The sequence below is a fragment of the Hylobates moloch genome, unplaced genomic scaffold, assembly GCF_009828535.3.
Source record: "Hylobates moloch isolate HMO894 unplaced genomic scaffold, HMol_V3 SCAFFOLD_14, whole genome shotgun sequence".
Classification (NCBI taxonomy): domain Eukaryota; kingdom Metazoa; phylum Chordata; class Mammalia; order Primates; family Hylobatidae; genus Hylobates; species Hylobates moloch.
The window spans coordinates 45494231-45520414 of NW_026652289.1; the positions used below are offsets into that span (position 1 = coordinate 45494231).

Here is a 26184-nt window from a genome sequence, read left to right on the forward strand (position 1 = left end):
ATCTATAAAAATGTAATAATTTATGCATGAAGTACTTCACAGGGTCTGGTTTACCACCGACTGAGGGAGAATGGAGGGGGAACAGCAGAAAATAAAAAAAGTTTTGAATCCAAGTTAATAAACTTGACCTTTAATCTACAGGCAACAGAGAGCCATTGGATCAGCTATTTTGGATCACGGTGGTGCTTGAAGATGGCTACACCTATAGCAGGTATAGCAGAGTGACGCTAGAGGCAGGACATCAGTGAGAAAGGTACTGCACTGACACGGTGCAGGGGATGGTAATGAGAACGTTGATTAGGTGGGGGCAGTGGGTAAGAAGATGCCAGAATTACTGTAGGGGTACAATCGACAGGACTTGGCAAGTGATTGGAGCATGGAAAGGAAAGAAAGGGCATCAAATCTGACATCAAAGTTTCCAAGTTGGTTGTATTAACAAAAACGGGTGCATAGCCTGGGAAGTAATTTGGGATGGAAGAGGCCAAGTTTTGTCGGGATATTAAGTGTTTATACATTTGCTGAACATCCCAGAAGACATGGGCAAGGCTTTTGGAAGTAGCTGGATACTGACGACTGAAGCTGGAGCAGAGAGGGGGTATGTTTCTGCAAAACCACATACAAAACGGACTACGGAAATCTTACTACCGAGGCTTGCCCAGGCAGGAGAGAAAGGTGTAGCATCCCTGAAGTCATCAGTCGTGTCTACTCTTCACGGCCTGCTCTCACCTCACGTTCCCCACGAAGACTCCGGGAGCAGGCGGCCAGAAGGAGCCCTTCCCTCCCTTCTCCGGTGATTCCCAGAACTTCCGTCTCTACCCGTCACCTGCTCCCAGTCAAAGGAGCTTAATAGACGGCGACGTTTTCGACTGCCCAGCCACCAGGCAGGCTGAAAGCGCATGGAGGGCATCATCCACCTTTAGACAGCTACTTGCCCACACCTCATCGAGCTCTGGGCTTTGTGCCAGCATTTGAAGAAGCGATCTGCTGCAAAGCGATCCACACGGAGAGCCTTAGTTATCGCGAGACTTCACAGGCACCTTCAACTTTAGCCCGCCGGAAGCGGAAGTCAGGTGGTTGTCGGATTTTAGAGGAAGGCGCTCTGTTACATTGGAGAAGTGGAGTGGTCTGGAGTTCCACGGTGTGGTGGGCCAGAGGCCACCTCTCCTGGGCTTCTCAGTGTCTCGCCGGCGGGGTTTGGCCCGACCTGGATAGACGTAGCCCTTGGCGGGTGAGTCCCGGACGCCCGGGAGGAGGGAGCGGCGCGGCCGAGCTGGGTGGCCAGCGAGGTGTCCTCCCCCTGTGCGGTGATCTGTACCCTTTGCTAGACCGAAACCCATTTACTTCTCACGGCCCAGAATATCTCTCACTTCTGGAGGTATAAGGTGCTTCGGAAGGGAGCAAATCTGCCAGAACCTTGGTAAGCAAGCTGTGATGTACCTTGAGGACGGACTGGAAAACGCAGTTGTTTTCAGTCTGCATCTTCGTCTGTTCCCCGGGCTCATCTCCTAGGGCAGCGAAACCCCATTCTGGTTGGTTATTTCCAGGGTTAGTCGCCCGCAGCCAAAGTTCTTTGTGGTTTTATTTGTGGTGAATAAATTAGCAGTGTTCAAGTACAAATCTGAAAGGCTTACCCTAAAAGAACATACATATTATGAAGTTTTTATTCATACTTGAACTATTTTGCTTTTGAAGGCCCAGAGGACAAATCTTGTAGCTTCTTGCTCTTGAGAACCAGTTCCCTGTTTGGAATATTAGCTTTGGAAGTCTTTAGAGCACCTTTTTTTTTTTTATTTTTTTGAGACGGAGTCTGGCTCTGTCGCCCAGGCTGGAGTGCAGTGGCGCGATCTCGGCTCACGGCAACCTCCGCCCCGCAGGTTCAAGCGATTCTCCTGCCTCAGCGTCCCGAGTAGCTGGGACTATACAGGCACTTGCCACTACGCCCGGCTAATTTTTTCTATTTTTAGGAGAGACGGGGTTTCACCGTGTTAGCCAGGTTGGTCTCGATCTCCTGACCTCGTGATCCGCCCGCCTCGGCCTCCCAAAGTGTTGGGATTAGAGGCGTGAGCCACCGCGCCTGGCCTTAGAGCACTTTTACTCCAATTCTTTCGTTGAGTAAGACTCTTATGCGCCACCCTTCCCCCAAACACCTTTTGAGAGTTTCCTTAAATAAAGTCAAGTTTGTTGTTTTCCTCCCACAGATTTAAACAACCTAAACATTAAGCAATACAGCTGCCTCAAATCTTTGGGGTAAGTAAAGCTTGGGTCGATTAACATTCTATTTAAATTTCGTTCTCAGTAATAATACAGTTGATATTTGTTTACTTGAGTGTGGGTAGGGAGTCGCGGGAGAACATATGAGAACATAAAAATGGAGTAGCACCTTTTCCTTGCCTTATGATTTTTACTGCCCATCTGGATTAGGTATGGGTCATGTTTTTAGTGATTTCTGTGATTCCAATAGAATTCTAGGCATGATTTTAATTAGCTGAATTTATTTAAAACTCATTCCTTGGATTTGAGAATTTGACATAGTTTGCCAATCCCAGACACATTGAAAGTCTTTGATATTTGGTATTTGATAAAGCATACTAAGAGTAATAGCCTGAAAGGTAAGAGTGTCAGGCTGGGCATGGTGGCTTATGCCTGTTATCCCAGCACTTTGGGAGGCTGAGGCAGGCGGATCACCTGAGGTCAGGAGTTCAAGATCAGCCTGGCCAACATGATGAAACCCTGTCTCTACTAAAAATACAAAAATTAGCGGGCGGGCGTGCACTTGTAATCCCAGCTACTCGGGAGGCTGAGATAGGAGAATCACTTGAATTTGGGAGGCAGAGATTGCAGTGAGCCGAGATCGTGCCATTGCACTCCAGCCTGGGCAACAAGAGTGAAACTCCTTCTCAAAAAAAAAAAAAAAAAAAAAAGGCTGGGCGCAGTGGCTCACACCTGTAATCCCAGCACTTTTTGGGAGGCCAAGGCGGGCGGATCATGAGGTCAGGAGTTCAAGACCAGCCTGGCCAACAAAACCCCATCTGTACTAAAAATGCAAAAATTAGCTGGGTGTGGTGGTGCATGCCTGTAATCCCAGCTACTTGGGAGGCTGAGGCAGGAGAATTGCTTGAACCTTGGAGGCAGAGGTTGCAGTGTGCTGAGATCACGCCATTGCACTCCAGCTCTGGGTGACAGAGCAAGACTCCATCTCGGGGGAAAAAAAAAAAAAAGAAAAAAAGAAAAAATCTACATATTGTTTCTTGCAATTCAACAATAATTTCGGTTTAATTTTGTTGGGGTGAAAGTAGGTAGTGTAACTGTTACAAATATTTGCATATGTTTGGAGGAAAGGCAGACTAATGAAGAAGTTATCACAGTAGCTTCCATTGTCACATCTCTTTGTCCAAAACCTTTCATTGGAAGTTAATAAAGTAAGAAAAATAATTTGGGCCAGGCACAGTGGCTCATGCCTGTAATCTCAGCACTTTGGGAGGCCAAGGCAGGAGGATCACTGAAGCCCAAGACTTCCAGCCTAGGCAACATGGCGAGACCCCGTCTCTTCAAAAAATACAAAAATTAGCTGGGTGTGGGTGGCATGCACCTGTAGTCCCAGCAACTTGGGAGGCTGAGGTGGGAGGATTGTTTGAGCCAGGGAAGTCAAGGCTGCAGTGACCCGAGATTGTGTCACTGTGCTCCAGCCTGGGTGACAGAGTGAGAGACCCTGTCTCAAAAAAAAAAAAATGTTGAATTCAATATCTAAAATATGACAAGTCTGAAAGCACACAAAGACTTCCATGAATACCCTGCCTAAAAATTGCTTACTTCTTGGTTTTTCATTATCTGGAGAGAGTGTTAATTTTTAATTTTTTTTAATGGAAATGTCTTTAAAATTGTACAGATTTTCAGAATGACTGACACTGCCGAAGCTATTCCAAATTTTGAAGAGATGTTTGCTAGTAGATTCACAGAAAATGACAAGGAGTATCAGGAATACCTGAAACGCCCTCCTGAGTCTCCTCCAATTGTTGAGGAATGGAATAGCAGAGCTGGTGGGAACCAAAGAAACAGAGGCAATCGGTGTGTATTCAAAAGAATAAATGCAGATGGTTGATCTGGCGAAGGATAGCTTTAATCTGCTAGACTGGAAGGCCAGTGAGGGCAGGGACCAGTGTTTTTGGTATGTACCTAACAACAGTACCTGGTACATCGTTTCTGATAAATATTTGCTTTAATGTTTTTTCAGCACCATATATTTTTTCCTTGCTGTTCAAGCGTGGTGTGTTTTCTTGTTTTTAGATGTTTTTCTGTAGATTAATATTTCCAATGCAAATCTACTTTAAAAACCTAGAGTTTTCTACAACTTGTTTAATTCCATAAAGAAAATACTGTTTCGATTTTACTTTAGGAATAAGTTTACAAATGGAAGTTACTTTTACTTAATAATTCAAAATAGTCAAAGTAATAAATTACCATACCGTTTTTGTACAATTGAATAGATTTCACTTTAATTTGGAACTATTCTATTGGTTATATAGTCTGCCTATGTCTCTGTAAAGTGTACCTAGTATAATACTGGAAGAATGATTTCAATCTTAGGAAAGTTTTGAATAACTGGCGCTATAACATTCTATTGTGAAAAATGTTTTTTAGTCTTATTTATTGTGTATTAGAATGAGAAACCAGAAGCACTGCTATGGGTTTGTCATATGTTTTTTTAACAAGGGAAGTTTAAAGACCTTTTTTGTTTTATTGTTGTAGGTTGCAAGACAACAGACAGTTCAGAGGCAGGGACAACAGATGGGGGTGGCCAAGTGACAATCGATCCAATCAGTGGCATGGACGATCCTGGGGTAACAATTACCCGCAACACAGACAAGAACCTTACTATCCCCAGCAGTATGGACATTATGGTTACAACCAGCGGCCTCCTTACGGTTACTACTGATAGAAATGTTGGCAGCTTTTAGTAAAAGCCTTTACTCTGTTACCATGACAAAAGTTTGGGTGTCTTCTGTTGGTCATAGTTTTACATCGATTTTACAGAATGGATTATTGATTTTTTGGAAGTTGAGACTTTAAAAAAAAATAGATCTTACTTGCGAGATGCGATGGTTGCTGGGAATACCTGAAATTGTGGATTATATTGCTTGACTTCTACCTCAGAATCTTCTTTGTTTCATGACTTAATAGTGCTTTGAGTTTGGTATATTATTTGACCTCTAGGAATTCTTTGTTTTATACAGAAATAAAAATTTTAAAATAGAAAATGCCTTTACTTTGTAAGGTAAGAGAGTATCCATATGCTTAGATGTGCTCGTTTCTGAAATTCTAGAGGTTGACATAATCAGCTCATGAATGCACAGCTATGCTTTTTGTGATAGATTGTACCTAACATCAGCAGTTGAAAGGTAAAACAATTGCTTTTTTTTTTTTGCTTTTGTTACGTGACTATGGTACTTTGTGATTCCTTAATCTATAGATGAGTCAGCTCCACATTTGAGTCTCTTTTTAGAGGGAAATCAGTAATAAAGCTGTAAAATAAGGAAGGAATCATTATCAGTTTGTGTCTTGATCTGGTGGTGTTGGGATAAGGGTACACATCATTTTATACAAACACTTAAGGCTTTTCGCTAACAACATAGCAGGTCAAAATTCACACATACGAAAGTTTAACTCTGTACTGTTCTCACTTTCCTTTTTAGTCCTGTAAATGCTGCATTTTGATTGTTCTTACTTTTTTGGTATTTAATGTGGGCTGATTTTACAATGTTACATTCACTTCCAGATGCATACCTCTGCTGCTTTCTCTTCTATAAATAGTGATGCTATAAACTTCCTTTCACAGAGATCATTCTATTTCAAATCATTTTAATGATTATTACAATGATTTCATTCAAATAAAAATTTAAAAAAATTTAAGCATCTTTACTCCCAAGTTCTGGCAGTTAGCCCATTTATTAATATGGTGAAATGAAATTTTTGGGTTTTTTTATGCTATCCTTCATATCCGTTGAAAAGGGCGTATTTGGTTTAAGAGTAACATTAAGAGTGCAAATTTCAACATAGATCAAAGGAATTAACAGGCACCTTCCTGACTTTATTAGAGTGACAAAAACAAAACAAAACAAAACAAAAAAACAATATTTAAAAAGGCATCTTCCAGCTGGGCATGGTGGCTCACGCCTGTAATCCCAGCACTTTGGGAGGCTGAGGTGGACGGATCACTTGGGGTCAGGAGTTCGAGATCAGCCTGACCAACATGAGGAGACCCCATCTCTACTAAAAATACAAAAATTAGCCGGGCGTGGTGGCACATGCCTGTAATCCCAGCTATTCGGGAGGCTGAGGCAGGACAATCGCTTGAAGCCCAGAGGCGGAAGTTACAGTCAGCCAAGATCGTGCCACTGCACTCCAGCCTAGGCAACAGAGCGAGACTTCATCTCAAAAAGAAAAAAAAAAGGCATCTTCGTAAACCTGTTTTTTACTGCCTTCTCTCTTAGCACCCCACTCTAGGCCCTCAAGGCTGACTTCTCCAGGTACTTCACGCTCTGCATCTACCTCTCCCTTTTATTCTCCCTTCCTGAAGAGCCATCCTCTCAGGTAACTATTTTATTGGAAATGACCTAATAAGTCGGGCATTCACACTAAGATGCAAATACAATTTTAACAGTAAGGGTTTTCCCTGTACCTCCCTAATTATATCATTAGGCAAGAAGCCAGTGCTGTTATATAAAAATAGGATTTGATACTACAGATATTTAGCCTAGATAGTAATATCCTGACTACACCCCAGGATCTTCTCTGAAAGCAGAAGTGTTATCAAAAATATCACCTGGTTGGGTATGGTGGCTCACACCTGTTATCCCAGCACTCTGGGAGGTCGAGGTGGGAAGATCACTTGAAGCCAGGAGTTCAAGGCCAGCCTGGGCAATGTAGCAAGATTCTGTCTCTACAGAAAATTTAAAAATCAGCTGGGTGTGGTGGTGCACGTCTGTAGTCCTAGCTCCTTAGGAGGCTGAGGCAGGAGGATCCCTTGAGTCCAGGAGGAGTTCAAGACTACAGTGAGCTAGGATCATGCCACTGTACTCCAGTTTGGGCTAGATAGATGCTGTCTCTTAAAAGTAACGATTTACAGGCTGGGCACGGTGGCTCACGCTTGAAATCCCAGCACTTTGGGAGGCCGAGATGGGCAGATCACCCTAGGTCAGGAGTTCGAGACCAGCCTGGCCAATATGGTGAAATCCTGTCTCTACTAAAAATACAAAAATTAGCCAGGCATGGTGGTGGATGCCTGCAATCCCAGTTACCTGGGAGGCTGAGGTAAGAGACTCACCTGAACCTGGGAGGTGGAGGTTGCAGTGACCTGAGACCATGCCATTGCACTCCATCCTGGGCAGCGAGCCAAACTGTCTCAAAGAAATGAAAAAAAAAAAAAAAAAAAAAAAATTTATAAAATCATCACCTGAGAAAGCACAGGCACTGATCAGTAGTTGGGACAGTATAGCTGACTTTAGCTTTAGGTCAGGATTCTGTGCTGTGCCAGCTGTTGACACAAAGGGAGACGTATGGGTCCAAGGCCAGCACTGGAGGAGTACTTCTCAGGAAGCTCAGAAGAGAGGTGGTTTTCCAACAGTATTTAAGTGTTTTAACACCCAACACAGCTAGGCTACATGTGTCCTGAGTATCAGCCCTGCTTGAAAAAATGGGAAGAAACCTCCTTTCAACATGAGTTAATTCTGCATGCTGCATGAATAATCTATGTTGTTATAGTTTTTGTCTTTTAACAGCAGTTACTACCAGACTGTACCCCTGCCCCCCATCTGCTTAAAACCAGGAAGAAATAAAAGGCACAGTTTCTGCTTCATAAGACAGAAAAATAACATGAAAAAAAGCTTAAAGATAATTTAAGAGTGAAAACAATTAAAATAGTGTCAAACAGAATTAATTTCAAGTAGTCTGTTATAATAACATATGGCATTAGGTATAAGGAGTCCTAGCTTCCAGTTCTGTGCTTAAAACATACGTGACCTTGAGAAAATCATGTAAACGCTGAGCTTATTGGCTCAGCTGTAAAAATGGGGACAATACCCACCCTGCCACCCTCACAGAATTATAAAAATAAATAATCAAAGGAAGATCTTGAGAATATAGAGTTGTGATCATTAAACCCCTAGTGGGACATAATAGGTGCTGCATAAACATTTGTTGAATAAACGGGAGGGAAGTATTTGGTAAATTGTAAAGCGTAGTGTTGACATAAAGGATGTAGAGTAACGGGCAGGAGATGAGGTAGGGCAGGAGACGTTGAGAATTAAGGATTTGTGATTGTTTCCTTATGTTAACTCATATGTGAATTAGCAAAGGAAAGCAAGTTATCTCATTCAGAAAATAAATACTTCAAATGTGGAAGACGGTTTGTATAAAAGTTGAGCTAAAATTAGTAGCATTTGGCCAGGCTCAGTGGCTCACGCCAGTAATCTCAGCACTTTGGGTGGCCAAGGTGGTGGACCACCTGAGGTCAGGAGTTCGAGACCAGCTTAGCCAACATGGCAAAACCCTGTCTATGAAAAATACAAAAATTAGCCAGGCATGGTGGTGCAGTCCCAGCTACTAGGGAGGCCGAGGCTGGAGAATCGCTTGAACCTGGGAGGTGGAGGTTGCAGTGAGCCGAGATTGTGCCACTGCACTCCAGCCTGAGTGACAGGGCAAGACTTCATCTCAAAAATAAATAAATACATAAATTAAAATAAAATGAATAACATTTGCCATTTGGAAATTGGTAGTGAATTTAGAATGTCAAATGTTAATTACTGAACACATCAGATTAATGTCCTTTTGAGAACAGGCTGCTGGGGACTTTTAGAGTTTTTTGTTTGTGTCTTGTTTTTGAGTGCTAGGTGGACTTGGGGTTATACAGAATGTAATAAACTTGAGTCATTGCTCTGAGAATAGTTTTGGGGTTCTTGAAACCACATAGGAAAAAGACATCTGGGGAGATTTCTAGCATGGTTTTTGTTTCCAAAGCCACTTTCCTTATAATGCTCAACAGACAAATATGTAATTATCCCTTGTGTTTTATTCACCTAAAGAAAAATATAGGACTTTATGATAGAATTAAGGGTAATAAAATGTCAGCTTTAAGTTTAGAATGTTAAAATTGAAGGAAATGATCATTTGCCCTGAATCAGGTTATTGACAGCACTAATTTTGAACTCTCATAAAAGAACTATACTTGTTTCCTAAATATAATTTTTTTAAAAAATTTATTTATTTTAAACAAGTTCAAGCCAAACCTAAATACACTTTTTTTTATACCTTAAAAATTTTCCTAGACTTCCTATTTCATTTGATTCATCCAATCCAAACACAGATCTGGCTGTGTATGGAAATCTATGCTGTAGACTGTTGACTTCTTCTAATTAGCACAATTATCTATAATGAAAGGATTTTTTTTTTAATTAGGCGATATAGGAAATAAATACTCCCAGTTTAAGGTGGCCTCTATTATTATTGGACTTTAGTTAGCTGGAAATGTTAGTTGTGAAGGTACTTACTTTGTAATGTCAGACAAATGAGATATTATAAGTAAACTATTCACTGAAATGCCTATTTGAATTTTTCTTTCAGTATCTTGCATTTTAACCAAAGACACATATTTAATATATATAAATGAGGATTTTGAAATATTAAATAAGGCTTTGGTTAATTCTGTGTGAAAAATTATATAAGGTACTCAAAGAATCTTTGTTCTGTTTATTTATGAACACAGAAAGATATGCTTTTAAAACTCTCAAATTTTAAAATTGATTTAAGCCAAATAGCAGAAAATACTCTTGACATTGGCAGAAGTGAATATGGTTAATGTTTAGATTAATTATTTAGGATTCAGATATATCCAGATATGACATAATATCTAAACAAAGATTTCTCCTGACATCTGCTATATTAAATTATTATAGAATGAAATAAACAACTAGATTCAAGTAGTAGATTGCAACACTGGAGCCCACAACAGCCTTGAGAGCAGATATCTCCTCTTTTCTAGAAGTCTGGTCGATTACTGCTGGGACCAGCTTTTGAGGAAAATAAGGATGGAAGTAGAGATCCCTTGATTCGTGGACATTCTGGGAGAGAGTGGCCCTGGGCCAGGCTGGCTGCATGGGTCCCAGTCAGTGGGGCTGCACCACATCATGGTGTGCCCAGGATGAGGAAGAAGTGACACTTCAGCTGTCGTGACACTGCAGAGGCCTCTGGGTGCCAGAGAAACATCTTGCTTCTGAGGAATTCAATTATCAGTACTGTCAGATTAGAAAAGTGGAGGTGAGCTGTGGATAATACCCCTCAGATTTAAAGATTTACAGGATGAAATAGGAGGAGCAGGTTAACGAAGAAGACAAGCCTTCAGTCAGAACAGCTGGCCAGGCATGGTGGCTCACGCCTGTAATCCCATCACTTTGGGAGGCCGAGGTGGAAGGATCACCTGAGGTCAGGAGTTCCAGACCAGCCTGGCCAACATGGCAAAACCCCATCTCTACTAAAAATACAAAAATTAGCTGGGTGTGGTGGTACATGACTGTAATCCCAGCTACTCGGGAGGCTGAGGCAGGAGAATCGCTTGAACCCAGGAGGTGGAGGTTGCGGTGAGCCGAGATTACATCACTGCTCTCCAGCCTGGGTGACAGAGCGAGATTCCGTCTCAAAAACAAACAACAACAACAACAAAAAAACAGCTAATATGTGATTCGACTGCCCCATTGCAGGATTAAGAGAGAGCATAAAGTATGCAGCACTGAGCTAGGCACTGAGCTAGGCCAGTCAGTCAGGTTCGTACATAAGAGTGAGTTATCTGTGGGCTGCTTAGGTGCAAGAAGGACAACTCGCATATCTTTCACCAGTGTCTTCATGGGCTGATGGGCTGATTTCAGTTGCTTTCATTCCTCTCCCTAAGGGGCACAGACAGCCCCATGTATGAGCTAATTCAGTTGGTGTTTTCACTCCTTTCCCTCAGGGACACAAGAGCCCTATGTATTAATTACCAGTTAGATTTTCTCTGGGTTTCAGTGACTCCTCCTGAGACAGCTTCAGGGGATGATAAGATGATCTCATGGTTTTTTTCCACTGCTAGTGCCTTTAACTCCCTAAAGAATCTCCAGCCCCTTTGTCTGAATTAGGTTAATAAAGCTGTTCTAATTGCTAATGGCTAGAGCTTTGTTGTTTGTGTGTGTATTTTCCTCATTTTAAAATTTCCTCAACTTGTGTGTTTGCAAAATAATAAAGCCGGGTGCGGTGGCTCACGCCTGTAATCCCAGCACTTTGGGAGGCCGAGGCGGGCAGATCACGAGGTCAGGAGATCGAGACCATCCTAGCTAACATGATGAAACCCCGTCTCTACTTAAAAATACAAAAAGAATTAACCAGGCGTGGTGGCGGACGCCTGTAGTCCCAGCTACTCTGGAGGCTAAGCAGGAGAATGGCGTGAACCCAGGGGGCGGAGCTTGCAGTGAGCCAAGATCGCGCCACTGCACTCCAGCCTGGGTGACAGAGCGAGACTCCGTCTCAAAATAAAAATAAATAAATAAATAAAATAACAAAATAATAAATATAAAAAGTGAAACAATACAAAAATGAATAATTTTGGCCGGATGCAGTGGCTCACACCTGTAATCCCAGCAGTTTGGGAGGCCGAGGCGGATGGGTCGCCTGAGGTCAGGAGTTTGAGACCAGCCTGGCCAACATGGTGAAACCCCGTCTCCACTAAAAAAAAAAAAAAATTACCAGGCTGGTGGCTCAGGCCTGTAACCAGTCTACTAGGAGGCTGGGGGAGAACCTTTGAACTTGGCAAGATTGCACCACCGCACTCCAGCCTGGGCAACAAGAGCGAAACTTCGTCTCAAATAATAATAATATTATTATTATTTTTTTAACTGACTTCTATAGCTGTTATTTTCCTTTATTCACTCTTCTCTATCTTGCCTTCTAAATTTCATACTGTTTTCAGCCTCTTCTTTGTTGCACTGTTTCCAACATGGTCTTTATTTCTATTATGCTTTTGTTTTTCATTTTTATTTATTTGAGACAGGGTCTTGCCCTGTCACCCAAGCTGGAGTGCAGTGGCGCAATCATGGGTCACTACAACGTCGAACTCCTGAGCTCAAGTGATCCTCCTGCCTCAGCCTCACAAGTAGCTGAGACTACAGCCACACGCCACCATGCCTGGCTAATTTTTTTAGTTTTTTTTTGTAGAAATGGGGTCTTACTACGTCACCCAGGCTGGTCTCAAACTCCTGGCCGCAAACTATCCTCCTACCTCAGCTTCCCAAAGTGCTGGGATGACAAGCGTGAGCCAACATGGCCAGCCTTACCTTTTACTTTTAAATTATGTTAGCCACATTTCAAGTGCTCAGCAGCCACATGTGGTATGAGCAGCTATCACGTGTACATGCCACCCAGTACGGCTGTAGAAGAGAACTAAAGGCTAGCATTTCTGTTGACTTGACTCACTCCCTTATTGTCCACAGTGCCCCAATCCCCCTAGGCATTTCTGGGGAAACCTAAGGCTTTGAAACAGTTTGAACATCACTGTGATAGTAAAAACACATCACAGATTAGTTTTCTGTAGAAATGACCAGGGAGTATGTAACTTGTGGCTGCAAAGTTTGGGGATTCTTCCCTCCCCAAACTCTATCTTAGGGGACTGATGAACCCTGAGGCAGACAGGATTATAAAATGCAAAACCCCTTAATAACTAAATTATAAGGATTGTCTGAGGAATGCCTATGTGGGTAGAAATTGGTGATCTTCCTGCAACCTAGAAAAAGGGAGTTCCTGTACTATGAAGGATCGTTATCTCCAGTGTTGTCCCAAAGGACCTTCTGTGGCTGGCTGATACCATAGGTCCATCCCTGCAGCAGAAATGGGAGCTATAGATGGTCATAGCTCCCTTACCCTGGCCCCTAATTTCCCTGGCTCTGATTCCAAGCTCTCCAAGCAGCCTTCAAATGATGATTCTCTTAAAGAGATTTCTCAAAGGGACAGAATGTTCTCACTAGCAGATCCCACTATACAGTCTATTTGGCAGTTGTGTTCTTCACTCAAGTTAATAAGCTGGCATCTTGATTAGAAATTAGCTCCTTGCCAATTGCCCAGCCTAGATCCATTTTCAGAAACACCCGCTACGTGGATTTCTGAAACCTGCAGAGTTAAGGAAGGAACTCAAGACTATGCTGACTCCACCATGGCAGTGGGCTGAGACTCTCACGTACCCAGCTGGCCCCAAGTTAACAACACTCCGGCCTGAGCTAAATTTAAGATACAGGGGACTAAGCTTAAGGAATGGCTCTGAGAAGATGAGAAGGATCACAGCATGTGAGCATGTAGTCTACCTAATAGCGCTGTTCACTACAAAAGGAACCGAGTTTCAGTTTGTGTGGCTTTCTGCTGTTGTGTTACGGTGCCACCTCTTGGATGTAAATTGAAATTCTAAGTTTTTAGTCACTAGTTACATGCATTAAAGCAATTTGAATTTGGGGCCACGTGGGTCCTAAAATTTGTATTCTGCATTACAGCTACGGGACTACGTAACCAAATCCCTGGAATCTAGGAGGGGGATGCTGATAGCCCACAGCCCAGAGAGCTGCCTCCTAAAGTTTGAGCATTTAGGTGTTTGGAACTTTATTTTTCAAGACAGAATCTCTGTCGCCCAGGCTGGAGTGCAGTGGCACGATCTTGGCTCACTGCAACCTCTACCTCCTGGGGTCAAGCGATTCTCAGGCCTCAGCCTCCCGAGTAGCTGGGACTACACGCATGCATTACCATGCGCAGCTAATATTTGTATTTTTAGTAGAAACGGGGTTTCACCATATTGGTCAGGCTGGTCTCAAACTCCTGACTTCAAGTGATCCACCCGCCTTAGCCTCCCAAAGTGCTGGGATTACAGGCGTAAGCCACTGCACCTGGCCTAGGTGTCTGGAACTTTAAACACTGTAAAGGTGCCACCTCCATCCTCTGGTTATTGCTGTCCCTCTCCTAACCAAGAGGAAAGTGTGGAATGGCTCACAGAAATCAGGAGTCTGAAATCTCTGCTCCTGCCTCCAGGGCATAATGAGCCAGGCTGTTCTTTCCCAGGATCTGTCGAAGTACAGCATAGGCAAAGCACCTAGCAGTGTCTGTCAAGTAAGCACCCAAGTTAATAAATGATTAATAGGTTTGCCCAAGTAATTATCGTTTATTAAGGTGCGGGTGATAGATGACAGATGCAGTGCTAGAACATCATATGTCAGCATAGTTGGATAAATATTTTTCAAACCTTATTCATGGGCTGCTTCAAATCCAGGATTCTCAGGAGAGCACAGGACAAGAAAGGCAGCGTAATCAAGTCACTATAGACTGCCTAGCCAGTACTCACTTTAATGCGAGTGCGCAAAGCTAGAATCACGTCATTAGACGAATGTTATGGAGGCTGAATATTTTGTGTCTTGGGCACTAGGTCACTGGGTCTACTTCAGTATTCACAGGGGAAGACCAGGGCCCAGATGATGAAAAGTACATTAACTGAGCTTCTGCAGCAGGTCAAGGCGCCCAAGCCTTAGCTGTGATCTTTTAACAGTAGGAACAGTCCTGTGTGAGACAATTAATTGCGAGATTGCTGAAGACTACCTCGTTTGCAGTGGGGAAAAGGGAATCATATTCTGGGAATACAGCCCCTGGGCCAGTTCCTACCTCCAACAGTGGTTTGTTTTGTTTTGTTTCTATTTTTTTTGGTTGTTGTTGAGACAGAGTCTCGCTCTGTCACCCAGACTGGAGTGCAGTGGCGCAATCCCGGCTCACTGCAGCTTCTGCCTACTGGGTTCAAGCGACTCTCCTGCCTCAGCCTCCCAAGTAGCTGGGATTACAGTCATGTACCACCACGCCCAGCTAATTTTTGTATCTTTAGTAGAGGTAGGGTTTCACCATGTTGGCCAGGCTGGTCTTGAACTCCTGACCTCAGGTGATCCACCAGCCTTGGCCTTCCAAAGTGCTGGGATTACAGGCGTAAGCCACCATGCCTGGCCCCAAAGTAGTTTTTGATGACAAAGTGTCACCATATCTTCTTTGTTAAAAGATACTGCTATGTTTCTCAAAGAAAAAAACCTCACTAGGCAAAATGTTCCCACGTTTAAAATATCACTGTTTAAAATGAAGTAAGTAGGTTATCGTAGTAGAAACTGGTGGTTCCTATCCAGCATCCATTTCTCTCTTTGTAACTTTTCCCAATTCTATTCAGGTATCCAACTCTCTCTACTTCTTTGCTTCTGAGTATGCTGACCCCATTTCCACCTCTAGGATGGGCCTTAATTGGCCTGGAACAATTAGGGTAATTCTTTCTTCTATAGTTACTGCTTTAGGGAATTTGTGTTATAGAATGGCATTCCCTGACCACAGGGGCTGGCTTAGAAACTTCATGTGACTTGATTTGGGCTGATATAAGGGAAGGCTGACTGAAAGCTTTTGGAAAATACCAGAGCTCCTAGGAGTGGCCTTTTCTCCTACTGGAGGGGTTGATACGTGAATATGAATATGAAAGGCCTTTTGTCTACGTGAGGCAAGTGGGCCTGAGGATGAAACTGGCACTGCAGAAGATTCAGGGGAAGGAAAGAAACCTGATCTTTTTTTTTTTTTGGAGTTGGAGTCTCCCTCTGTAGCCCACGCTTGAGCACAGTTTGCAGTCGTGTGATCTTGGCTCACTGCAACCTCTGCCTCCTGGGTCCCGGTTCACAAGCAATTCTCCTGCCTCAGCCTCCCGAGTAGCTGGGATTACAACCATGTGCCACCATGCCCAGGTAATTTTGTATTTTTAGTAGAGACGGGGTTTCACCATGTTGGCCAGGGTGGTCTTGAACTCCTGACCTCGTGATCTGCCTGCCTCAGCCTCCCAAAGTGCTGGAATTACAGGCGTGAGCCACCACGCCCAACCGAAAGTTGATCTTTTTTTTTTTTTTTTGAGATGGAGTTTTGCTGCTGTTGCCCAGGCTGGAGTGCAATGGCACGATCTCGGCTCACCACAACCTCCAACTCCTGGGTTCAAGCAATTGTCCTACCTCAGTCTCCTGAGTAGCTGCAATTACAGGCATGCGCCACCACGCCCAGCTAACTTTTTCTATTTTTAGTAGAGACAGGGTTTCTCCATGTTGGTCAGCCTGGTCTCGAATTCCCGACCTCAGGTGATCCACCTGCCTTGGCCTCGCAAAGTGCTGGGATTACAGGCGTGAGCTACCACGCCCGGCCAGGAAAGTTGATCTTTTATGGTATCATTTTATGACATTCTAACAGTGATCCATGTAAAATCCACAAATAAAACGGCTTTACAGCACACACTGAAATGGTGTTGAAAAAGAGTTGGAACAGCTCTTAAGACCATGTAAAACATAAGCACATTTGCAGGCAGTATATGGCAGTTTAGAAGACAAAGCAGCTGGGCTTAAACCAAGCTCTGCCATTAATGTGCACTGTGATCTCACATAAGCCACCTTTTTCTTGCCCTTGATACCTATTTGGTACAAGTTAAGTGTTGTAATAGACAAGTGGCTTCTCTTTCACTCTCTGAGATTTTTTCTTTTTGAGACGGAGTCTCACTCTGTCGCCGAGGCTGGAGTGCAGTGGCACCATGTGGGCTTACTGCAGCTTCCATCTCCTGGGTTCAAGCAATTCTCCTGCCTCAGCCTCCCGAGTAGCAGGGATTACAGGCACCCACCACCATGCCTGGCTAGTTTTTATATTTTTAGTAGAGATGGGGTTTTACCATGTTGGCCAGGCTGGTCTCAAACTCCTGACCTCAGGTGATCCTTCCACCTCGGCCTTCCAAAATGTTGGGATTACAGGTGTGAGCCACCACACCCAGCCTGGACTTCTTATATATGAGGTCTTATATATAAATATATATCTATGTATAAAATCTATCTATGTATATCTATCTATCTATCTATAAAGAGAGAGACAGAGACAGATACAGGGTCTCACTTTGTTGCCCAGGCTGGTCTCGAACTCCTGGGCTCAAGTGTTCCTCCTGCCTCAACCTCCCACAGCGCTGGGATTACAGGCGTGAGCCACCATGCCCAGCTACCATCAGGAATTTTTATTATTGTTCTTCCTTGTGGATTTCGTTTTTAATGATTTGGTCCATCAATACATCTTTCTCATGTACTTGCTGGACAAAGTGCACAACTGCAAATCAGCTCTTCTGATCAGCAAAGGAAATTAATTTATTTACCTTAATAAATTACTATAACTTGACCTGAATATGTAAAAATATATTATTAGCTTTTGAAACTTTAATATAGATGTAATTTCTGACAAGCTTTTACAAATACTGAAAATAGCTTCCAAGTCCTCTTTTTTTTCTTTTAAGGATCTTTGGAGATTCATAAAAACTACTGAATTTGCTGATTATAAATTATTACTGAGGAAGAAGAAAATTCAGTGACTTCTCAAAAATTATAATTCACATTTAATTACAAGTCATGATTTTTGTTTACTTTTTCCACAAAATGGTCAATATAGTCTTTAAAAGATGTAAAAAAAAAAAAAAGTTTACATTTAAATAAGCATTTTAAAATTTAAAGTAAGACTACAAAGCAGCATAACAGGTTTTCTGTCACTTGTAAACTGGATTAGAAAACAATCCCCAGAATTCCAGAACCGTTGTGGAGATATGATTTTTAATTTACAATCTAGAAAAACTGCATTCAACAAGGAGTCCAAGGATTTGGGTTCTAGTTGCTAGCTTGCATGGTACAATCTTGAGTGTCTCTCAACTTCTGGATATAGGAAATCAAAAGCCCCTCGCAACAGAAGGAAAGGTGTTAAATCAGGTCATCTTGAATATTCTTTACAGCTCTGTTATTTTACAACGCCATGAAATCAGAGTAACATGTTCCAGGTTGTTTGGGGTTTGGGATTTTAGAACCCAATTCAATGTATAGCACTTTTTAAATTTCTACTTTTTGGAGTCTTATTCAAATATATACATATATGTATGTCCCCCATGTTCTTCTGTGCATGTAGTATATTTTTCTATTTAACAGCCTCTTCTTCATTAGCAATAAAAAAGTTTCTCAAGGATGTATTTTTCATTTCTTTTTTTTGTGGGGGAGGGAGTTTCACTCTTGTTGCCCAGGCTGGAGTGCAATGGCGCCATCTTGGCTTACTGCAACCTCCACCCCCCGGGTTCAAGTGATTCTCCTGCCTCAGCCTCCCGAGTAACTGGGATTATAGGCATACGCCATCATATCTGGCTAATTTTGTATTTTTCATAGAGATGGGGTTTCACCATGTTGGTCAGGCTGGTCTCGAACTCCTGACCTCAGGTGATCCGCCCACCTCGGCCTCCCAAAGTGCTGAGATTACAGGCATGAGCCACTGTGCCCAGCCTCATTTCTTGCTTTTATGTTTTTTTGGCTTCCTTTTTTAATTTCTCCAAGATCTCTTCTGGAGTTGTAGAAGCTAAAAGCTTCACCACCTTTTCACGAGATTTACCACCCTGGACCAAAAGAGAAAAAACATACTTTACTGTTTAGCACATTCCAATGCTATTAGAGATAGCAGACCTCAGTTGTATAATGGGCTGTCCTGATGGCTATCTCTTGGTTACTTCTGGTCTAACCAAAGACTATCTCTTAGATTCTTCCTTACTAACATTTGTTACTAAACATTTGTTAGTACTAACAACTCTCCAGGGTTTTTACCTTCATACATTCATTTCTATAATAAAAGCTGGACATTAAAATCTCAAAAATGGGCCGGGCGCGGTGGCTTACGCCTGTAATCCCAGCACTTTGGGAGGCCAAGGTGGGTGGATCATGAGGTCAGGAGTTCAAGACCAGCCTGACCAACATGGTGAAACCCTATCTCTACTAAAAATACAAAAATTAGCCGGGCGTGGTGGCATGTGCCTGTAATCCCAGCTACTCAGGAGACTGAGGCAGGAAAATCGCTGGAACCCAGGAGGCAGAGGTTGCAGTGAGCTGAGATCGCGCCACTGCACTCCAGCCTGGGTGACAGAGCAAGACTCCATCTCAAAAAAAAAAAAAAAAAAAAAAAAAAAAAAAAAAAAAAAAAAAAAAATCTAAAAAATGATATTCTGGTCTCAAGCAATTAAGTTAAAAATGAAAATCATCTTTAAAATACCAAAATAAATATTGCAATTTTATATAAACTTTGTAGTAAATTATAAATATAAACAAATTGCTATTCTCTATGTTGTTAAACATTTCTGAAAATTCCAAACAAAAAGTAGCCACATATCCAAGTGCCACGATTTCACAACCACTTAAAACAACTTTAAAAAGGATTTGTTGGCCAGGCGTGGTGGCTCACGCCTGTAATCCTAGCACTTTGGGAGGCCAAGGCGGGTGGATCACCTGAGGTCAGGAGTTCGAGACCAGACTGGCCAATGTGGCAAAACCCCGTCTCTACTAAAAATTAGCCAGACGTGTTGGCGTGCACCTCCAATCCCAGCTACTTGGGAGGCTGAAGCAGGAGAATCACTTGAACCGGGGGTGGGGGGGTGTGGGGGGTGGCAGAGGTTGCAGTGAGCCGAGATCGCGCCACTGCACTCCAGCCTGGGCAACAAGAGCGAAACACTGTCTCAAAAAAAAAAAAAAAGGATTTGTTTTCAAACACAGCCTTTAAAGAAGATAAAATTTGAGAAGGGGTTTATTTAGATGGGTGGAATTTGAACATGCAGAATACTGAGGAACACCTTTCAGGCAAACGTCAGACCATGAGCACTAGCCAAAAATCAGAAATGACCTGCCACAGGTGGGGGGCATTCAAATAGATTTTTAGGTGCAGTCTGTTAATCAATGACTGTGAATGCCAGCTGGAACCTGGATGGAAGCTACATAATATAGCACTGGAAAACAAGTAGAACTTTAAGAAATATAAACATGGCTGGCCCCCCCACTCCTGCAGATTCTGTTTCAAGAAGCCTGGAGTGATACCCAGGGATCCGTATTTAGAAGTCATTCCCAGGTGATTTTGATATCCACCCCTAGTACAAAACCATATTAATGACATCATATGAACCTTCTATCTTCCCAGTGAGCTTCTCCTAGCAAGCAAGGACAAAGTGGGGGATCAGCAATACTTCTCCTAGCAAGCAAGGACAAAGTGAGGGATCACGGAGTCCCTCATGGAGATGACTAACAATAGGAATTGCTTTAGATTTAGTGTGGTGATGACTTAAACTATGAGAGAGGTAAGCAAGATTAATCTGACAGCAGGTTCAGGAATGAATTCAGAAAGGAGAAAACGCTGGCAACGGTGGCAGCAAAGAAGCATAAGCACACAGTGTGGACAGTCTCAGTAAGGATTAAGGCAGCAGGCATGAAGGAGACTAAACAGGAAGAATTTACAGATTTCTGCGATTAAGTAAATATAAAAGTTATAAACAACTAGTTTCCCAATTATCTGAAAAAGACAAAGAAAAATCAGTATTTTATGAATCACTATTAATATGTAATAATCAAAGATGGCTAGGCATGGTGGTTCATGCTTGTAATCCCAGCACTTTGGGAGGCTGAGGCAGGCAGATCAGTTGAGGTCAGGAGTTGGAGACCAGCCTGGCCAACATGATGAAACCCTGTCTCTACTAAAAATACAAAAATCAGCTGGGTGTGGTGGTGGGTACCTGTAATCCCAGCTACTTGGGAGGCCTGAGGCTGAAGAATCGCCTGAACCCGGGAGGCGGAGGTTGCAGTGAGCCAAGATCACACCACTGCATTCCAGCCTGGGCAACAGAATAAGACTCCATCTCAAAAAAGAAATAAAATAAGGCCAGGCGCAGTGGCTCACGCCTGTAATCCCAGCACTTTGGGAGGCCCGTGTGGGTGAATCATCTGAGGTCAGGCGTTTGAGACCAGCCTGTCCAACATGGTGAAACCCTGTCTCTACTACAAATACAAAAATTAGCTGGGCCTGATGGTGGGTGCCTGTAATCCCAACTACTCGGAAGGCTGAGGCAGGAGAATCGCTTGAATCTGGGAGTGAGAGGTAGCAGTGCGCCAAGATTGCCCCACTGCACTCCAGCCTGGACAATGGAGCGAGACTCCATCTCAAAAAAAAAATTAATAAGTAAAAAAAATAAAGATGTTTAAAAAGAGAGAGACCGCCGGGCATGGTGGCTCATACCTCTAATCCCAGCACTTCGGGAGGAGAAGGCAGGTGGATCACTTGAGGTCAGGAGTTCAAGACCAGCTTGACCAACACGGTGAAACTCCGTCTCTACTAAAAATACAAAAATTAGGCAGGCATGGTGGCATGCGCCTATAATCCCAGCTACTCAGGAAGGTGAGGCAGGAGAATAGCTTGAACCCAGGAGGTGGAGGTTGCAGTGAGCGAAGACTGCGCCACTGCACTCCAGCTTGGGCGACAGAGCAAGATTTTGTCTCAAAAAAAAAAAAAAAGAGACCTACCTTATCCAAAACCACATCACTCTTCCTGAGTTCTAGGACCTTGGAAAGATACCGACAGAGCTCAGCATTAGCCTCTCCCTCTGATGGAGGTGCTGCGATAGCTACATTTACAGCCTCTGCTGTCAAATCTGGAATGAAAACAGTGTGGACTTTATCCTTAAGGAGTTCTTTTTCTTCATGAAGCAAGGACATTTTGTAAAAGAGTTTTTGCATTTGCCTGGCACATAGATTTTCAATTAAAAACTGTTGAATGAAGAAATGAATGATTAAACTAATCACATTTAAGTAACATGAACATGATAAAAATGGCCCTACCATTACAGGAAATAAATCCAGAGAAGAAAACAGTTATTTACCCAATCTTGCTGACCAAGATAGGCTTACAAGATAGGCCCTGGGGAATATACTGGATTTAGGCAACTGGAAATTGCCCCTAGTATGTGAAAAGCCCCAGGCAGGGAGTCATAGATGGCCTTCAGCCTCATCAATGTCACTGAGGAAGTGCACGGACAACGCAGCTTACTAGATTGTACAAGGTTGTGCAGGGTTTCCTCATCAGGAAAATGAGAGCCCTGGACTAGGTTCACCTCTTATGTGACATATATCTTGAGTGTTTTTAAAATTTAATGTTTACTTAACAAATATTTACAGAGCACTTACTATACACTAATTTTAAGCACACACAAATGTGTTAAAGGCTTTACAAATACTAACTTCTTTAATCCTCATAATGACTTTATGAAGGTATTAGTACCATCATTATCTCCATTTTACAAATGAGCCATGGTACCCAGCCTCCCATTTTAGATCTAATGAAACATAACACTCCAACAGTAGACAGTGTCCACACCCACTACTTAGAAAATGCTGGCCAAGGAGGGTATGGCTGAGTTAACTTGGTCATCAGCATAAACCAGGTCTAGCACATCAATGTTGTGGTTTTCCTTTCAAAATCTAAAAATGGTTTGAAATACAGAGCTTTAGAGGTGAAAAAGACCTTCAAAAGAATTTAGAGCAATGGTTTTTGAACTTTTCTCCTTTAGAATCCCTTTCCCCCAATTTTCTCTAGAATCCCAATATGTAAAACAAACGTAAACATAGCTAGTCAGGAGCCCTGTCTGCCTGGCCTCCCCCTTGTCCAAAGCTGATTCCTGAGGCACCTCCAGCACTCCAGAGAATAGCCTGAAAGCCTCTTAGTCCAACGATCTCATCTGACAGATGAAAAAACTGGGCCCATAAATGTTTTATACTGTTTTGATTTAAAACAAGTTTGCACAGGAACTGATCACGGGTCTCAGATCTCAAGTTTTCTCCGTCTCCTTAGGCCAGTCATCATTAAACTACACTAAAATGTCTCTTCTTTCTCTGGCCAATGTCTCCAGTTTTGGAACAGGACAAACTAAGAATAATCTAGACTACACACGAGTTTCCATAACTGTCCTTTCTAAAATACCGTATTTTTAAAAAGGAAAATATACAATGGTTTTCGTGTAACTTGGCATGATTTAAAGATATATTCACTTTCAGACACCTTTACATTAGAATCTAGAATTTTTAAATGGAGAAGCCTCTAACTGCAGATGTGAAAAATCAACTGTCATAGAATAAGCTTTCAGCTAACCAAAACAAAGGAGGGCTGTAGGAGACACCTGATTCACACTTGAATCCCACCCCAGTGTCCAGGTATACCTGTTACAGCATTTTGTTTGGAGCCAGGTTTTGCATGGATGGCTATGGTGACACAACCTTTAGGATCAACTGCCACAGGACCTAAGGGAGGAAGTGGTCTCTCTGGTTCCTTGCTCTGGCTTTTACCCTAAAACGACAACCACACAACTTTACAGGTTACAAAATATTTTCCCACACATTAAATTTGATTCTTCCACTACCCCCTTTCACCCTTAACAGACAAACTAGGCTCATCAGTGGTGTCCAGGGACTTCTGGCCACCTAGAAGGCTTTTCCCACAACCTTCAAGGCTCTACTCAATTTCCCCACGAAGCGTTCCCATCAACCGAACAGTGTTTTTCCCCCCTTGCAAGAAAACCTAACTCTGGCTTCTAAACCTTAATGCTTGTTCCTCCCTCTGCTTTGTATTTCCAGTTCCTTGGGGGCAGGGATCCTTTATTATTCATCATTGTATCTCATGCAGTCGGAGCGAATAAATGTTGGTGAAAGTGTGTATGTGTGCGTGTTGGGGGAAAGGGAGGAAAAAACAATAGTGCTTGACATTTAAAGGCCTGTTATGGGACAGGGGTTGTGCTAGGAACTTTCATTCAACAAATATGTAGGCAATGGATATGTAAAGATGAAAAGGTACATGGTCCTTGCTCTCAAGGAGCTCGGACTGCTGCGAGAGAGAAAGAACATACAAAATTATAATACACTGTGCCAAGTGCACCGATGAGATAGGCACAGAACATTACCCCACAGGCAGCTCAGCACTGGGGCACTGGAGAATGCTGCCAGCAGGAGGCAGTGCTTGAGCTGAGTCTGAGAAACGGACTGGGGTTGGCCATACAAAGATGGTAGAAACGGGAGTGCTGTATTCTGACAGAAGGGGTGCGATCAGCCAAGGTAAGGGAGGAGAAAGCAGAATACAGCCTCCCGGAGAAGCGCAGGCGTCATGCCGCTGCTGGAACATGAATTGCTGGACTGGGAGTGCGGGTAGGAGGCCAGAGGTCAGCACACGCAGCCCAAGGACAGATCGGCTGCCGCCAGGCCCAGCGCTCAGAAGTCACCGGGTGGACGGCGGCGCAGCCTACTGAGGCGGGGCGACCGCAGCAGGAGCCGCAGCTCTGGGGGTGGCGGCGGCTGTCCTGAGCCCCGGAACTGAGAGACGGCAAGCCGCTGGCAGTGCCTCCACTCACCCCCGGGCCCCGCTTCTCCCGCACTCCTCAACGAGTACCCCTGAGGCCCACCCCTCTCCTGCCACGGGACCTGCTACTGGCCTTGGTCGTCGCACCAGCCTTCTTAGGCATCTCGGCGCGAAGAGGAAGCCGAGTGGAGCCCCGACTATTGGGTGTTGCCCGGAGATGCCTCAGCCCGCTGCGGAGCCGCAGCATCCCCGCTTGGGAAGGCGCCGGAAGAGCCCTCTGCGCTTGCGCAGGTAGCGGGCAGGAGCGGCCGCAGGGCCCAGCGCATCCGCTCTGGCCCGAGGGCGACACCTTAAGGCCGGCGGGAGCGAGTCTCGTGGCCGCAGAACATGCGCGAGCCTCTTTTGTTCTGGAACTGGCCCCAGGTAGCGGAGCTGCGGATCTGGGGCCTTACCGTGTCATGGCCCACCCCCCTCAGCTGATAGGAAGGTGTGTCACCTCTGGTGTTCTTTCCTAATCGGGGAAAGAAAAACATTGTCGCTTCTCAGAATTGGAGAGCGCAGCAAGGAGTGCACAGGGCCAGATGTCTTCTCGCTCCCGCAGCCAAGCAGCAGATGCAGAATCCCACGCTGCTGCCTGTGGCCGTCAAGTCAATATAGAGCCTCGTGCCGGCTTGGCCCTTGTGAATCTTGCACGTTATCGATGGCGCACCTACCTTGTGCCAGGCGCAGCGGATCCCACAATGTAAAAGAAGAGGAAATACACTGCGACATGTGGTATGGCGAGACATGAAACAAATCAGCAGAGGCAAGATCATGGAGTCACTGAAGGCTTTCAAGCAAGGGATTAGCAGTCCAATTTGTTGGGTTTTAGAAAGACACCGGCTGCACTGTGGCCGACAGAGGAAAAGCCAGAGATAGGGAGATCCGCCCCCTAAATGGGAGAGGGTGGCCTGAACTAGAGTAACCGCAGGGAGGGTGGAGCGCTGATCATTTCAAGGATCTTCAGGAACTGGAATGATCAGAACTTGGGAATGACTGCATGTGCGAATAAGGGGGAAGAGTCAAGGAAATGCCCAGGTTTGGGGCCCAAGGAACAGGTTTGGGAGCCCGAGGTGAGGAGTCCAGCTTTGGACATAATGAGTTTGAGATGCCCACAGGACATCCAAGTACAAATATTAAAGGGGTAACTGAATATATGTGACTGGAGTTTGCGAAATCAAAGCTGGCGATAGAGATTCTGGAATCTTCTGAAAGCAGATGGCAATTGAAGCTATGGAAATGGATGAGAGAGTGTGTAAAGAGCACGAGGGCCCAGGTTAGAACAGCAAGGGCAGGTAGAGAAGTCACCAAAGGACACTGACCAGGTAGGAGTACGGTGTAACGGCAGCTAAGGAAGGGCGCTTCAAGAGGGAATATCAACAGTGATGAACGCTCCAGAGAGAACATGTCACGTGTAACGACTGAGAATTGGCCACAAGATTTAGAAATCAGGGCAGTGTCGGTGACCCGGGCTAGAGCAGTTTCAGTGGAGAGAAGGAAATGGAGATAATTGTAGAGAATAATCCAGTGACTTCACTGCGAAGGAGCAATTTGTATCTGGAGGGGCACATGACATTCAGAGACTTATTTTTATCATATTTGAAGATTGGTAGGAAAGAGCCAGGAGAGGAGAGGTTACAGCAGAGGGTGGTTCCTGAAGAGGTAGGATCTGAGCTCAAGTAGAGACTGACTTCACTACAGGAGGCCTTAGACAGTCCTTCCTTCCTAAGGGAAATCTTAGGTGGACATGTAGCTGTGTTTGTAGGTTTCGTAATGGGAGGTGGAATTTCTTTCATAACTAAGGGTGGGGGAGGTGTTGAGGGTGTATTGGGACTCTTGAGAATGGCAAAGAGCTGACTATTGCAACTCATCCAGCGGTAGACAGTTAAG

At 43.9% G+C, this 26184-nt stretch overlaps 2 protein-coding genes across 4 annotated transcripts; one reads left to right on the forward strand and one right to left on the reverse strand.

Moving 5' to 3' along the window:
• Positions 1-1059: 1059 nt before the first annotated feature.
• RAMAC (RNA guanine-7 methyltransferase activating subunit) lies at positions 1060-6715 on the forward strand. 2 transcript variants are annotated; one of them, XM_032175000.2, is made up of 4 exons: positions 1060-1228; positions 2199-2247; positions 3887-4065; positions 4747-6715. In XM_032175000.2, the coding sequence occupies exons 3-4, from the start codon at positions 3896-3898 to the stop codon at positions 4931-4933; spliced, it is 357 nt and encodes a 118-aa protein (XP_032030891.1). In that variant the 5' UTR covers positions 1060-1228; positions 2199-2247; positions 3887-3895; the 3' UTR covers positions 4934-6715. The 2 variants fall into 2 exon arrangements, with proteins under 2 accessions (XP_032030891.1, XP_032030892.1); XM_032175001.2 differs by lacking the exon at positions 1060-1228 and adding an exon at positions 1271-1417.
• A 2932-nt stretch (positions 6716-9647) lies between these two features.
• CUNH15orf40 (chromosome unknown C15orf40 homolog) lies at positions 9648-24508 on the reverse strand. 2 transcript variants are annotated; one of them, XM_032174999.2, is made up of 4 exons: positions 24389-24508; positions 23127-23253; positions 21438-21565; positions 9648-10286 (listed from the first exon to the last, which is right to left on the reverse strand). In XM_032174999.2, exons 1-4 carry the CDS (start codon positions 24500-24502, stop codon positions 10281-10283), a joined length of 375 nt encoding a protein of 124 aa, XP_032030890.1. In that variant the 5' UTR covers positions 24503-24508; the 3' UTR covers positions 9648-10280. The 2 variants fall into 2 exon arrangements, with proteins under 2 accessions (XP_032030890.1, XP_032030889.1); XM_032174998.2 differs by lacking the exon at positions 9648-10286 and adding an exon at positions 17665-18502.
• Positions 24509-26184: the final 1676 nt, after the last annotated feature.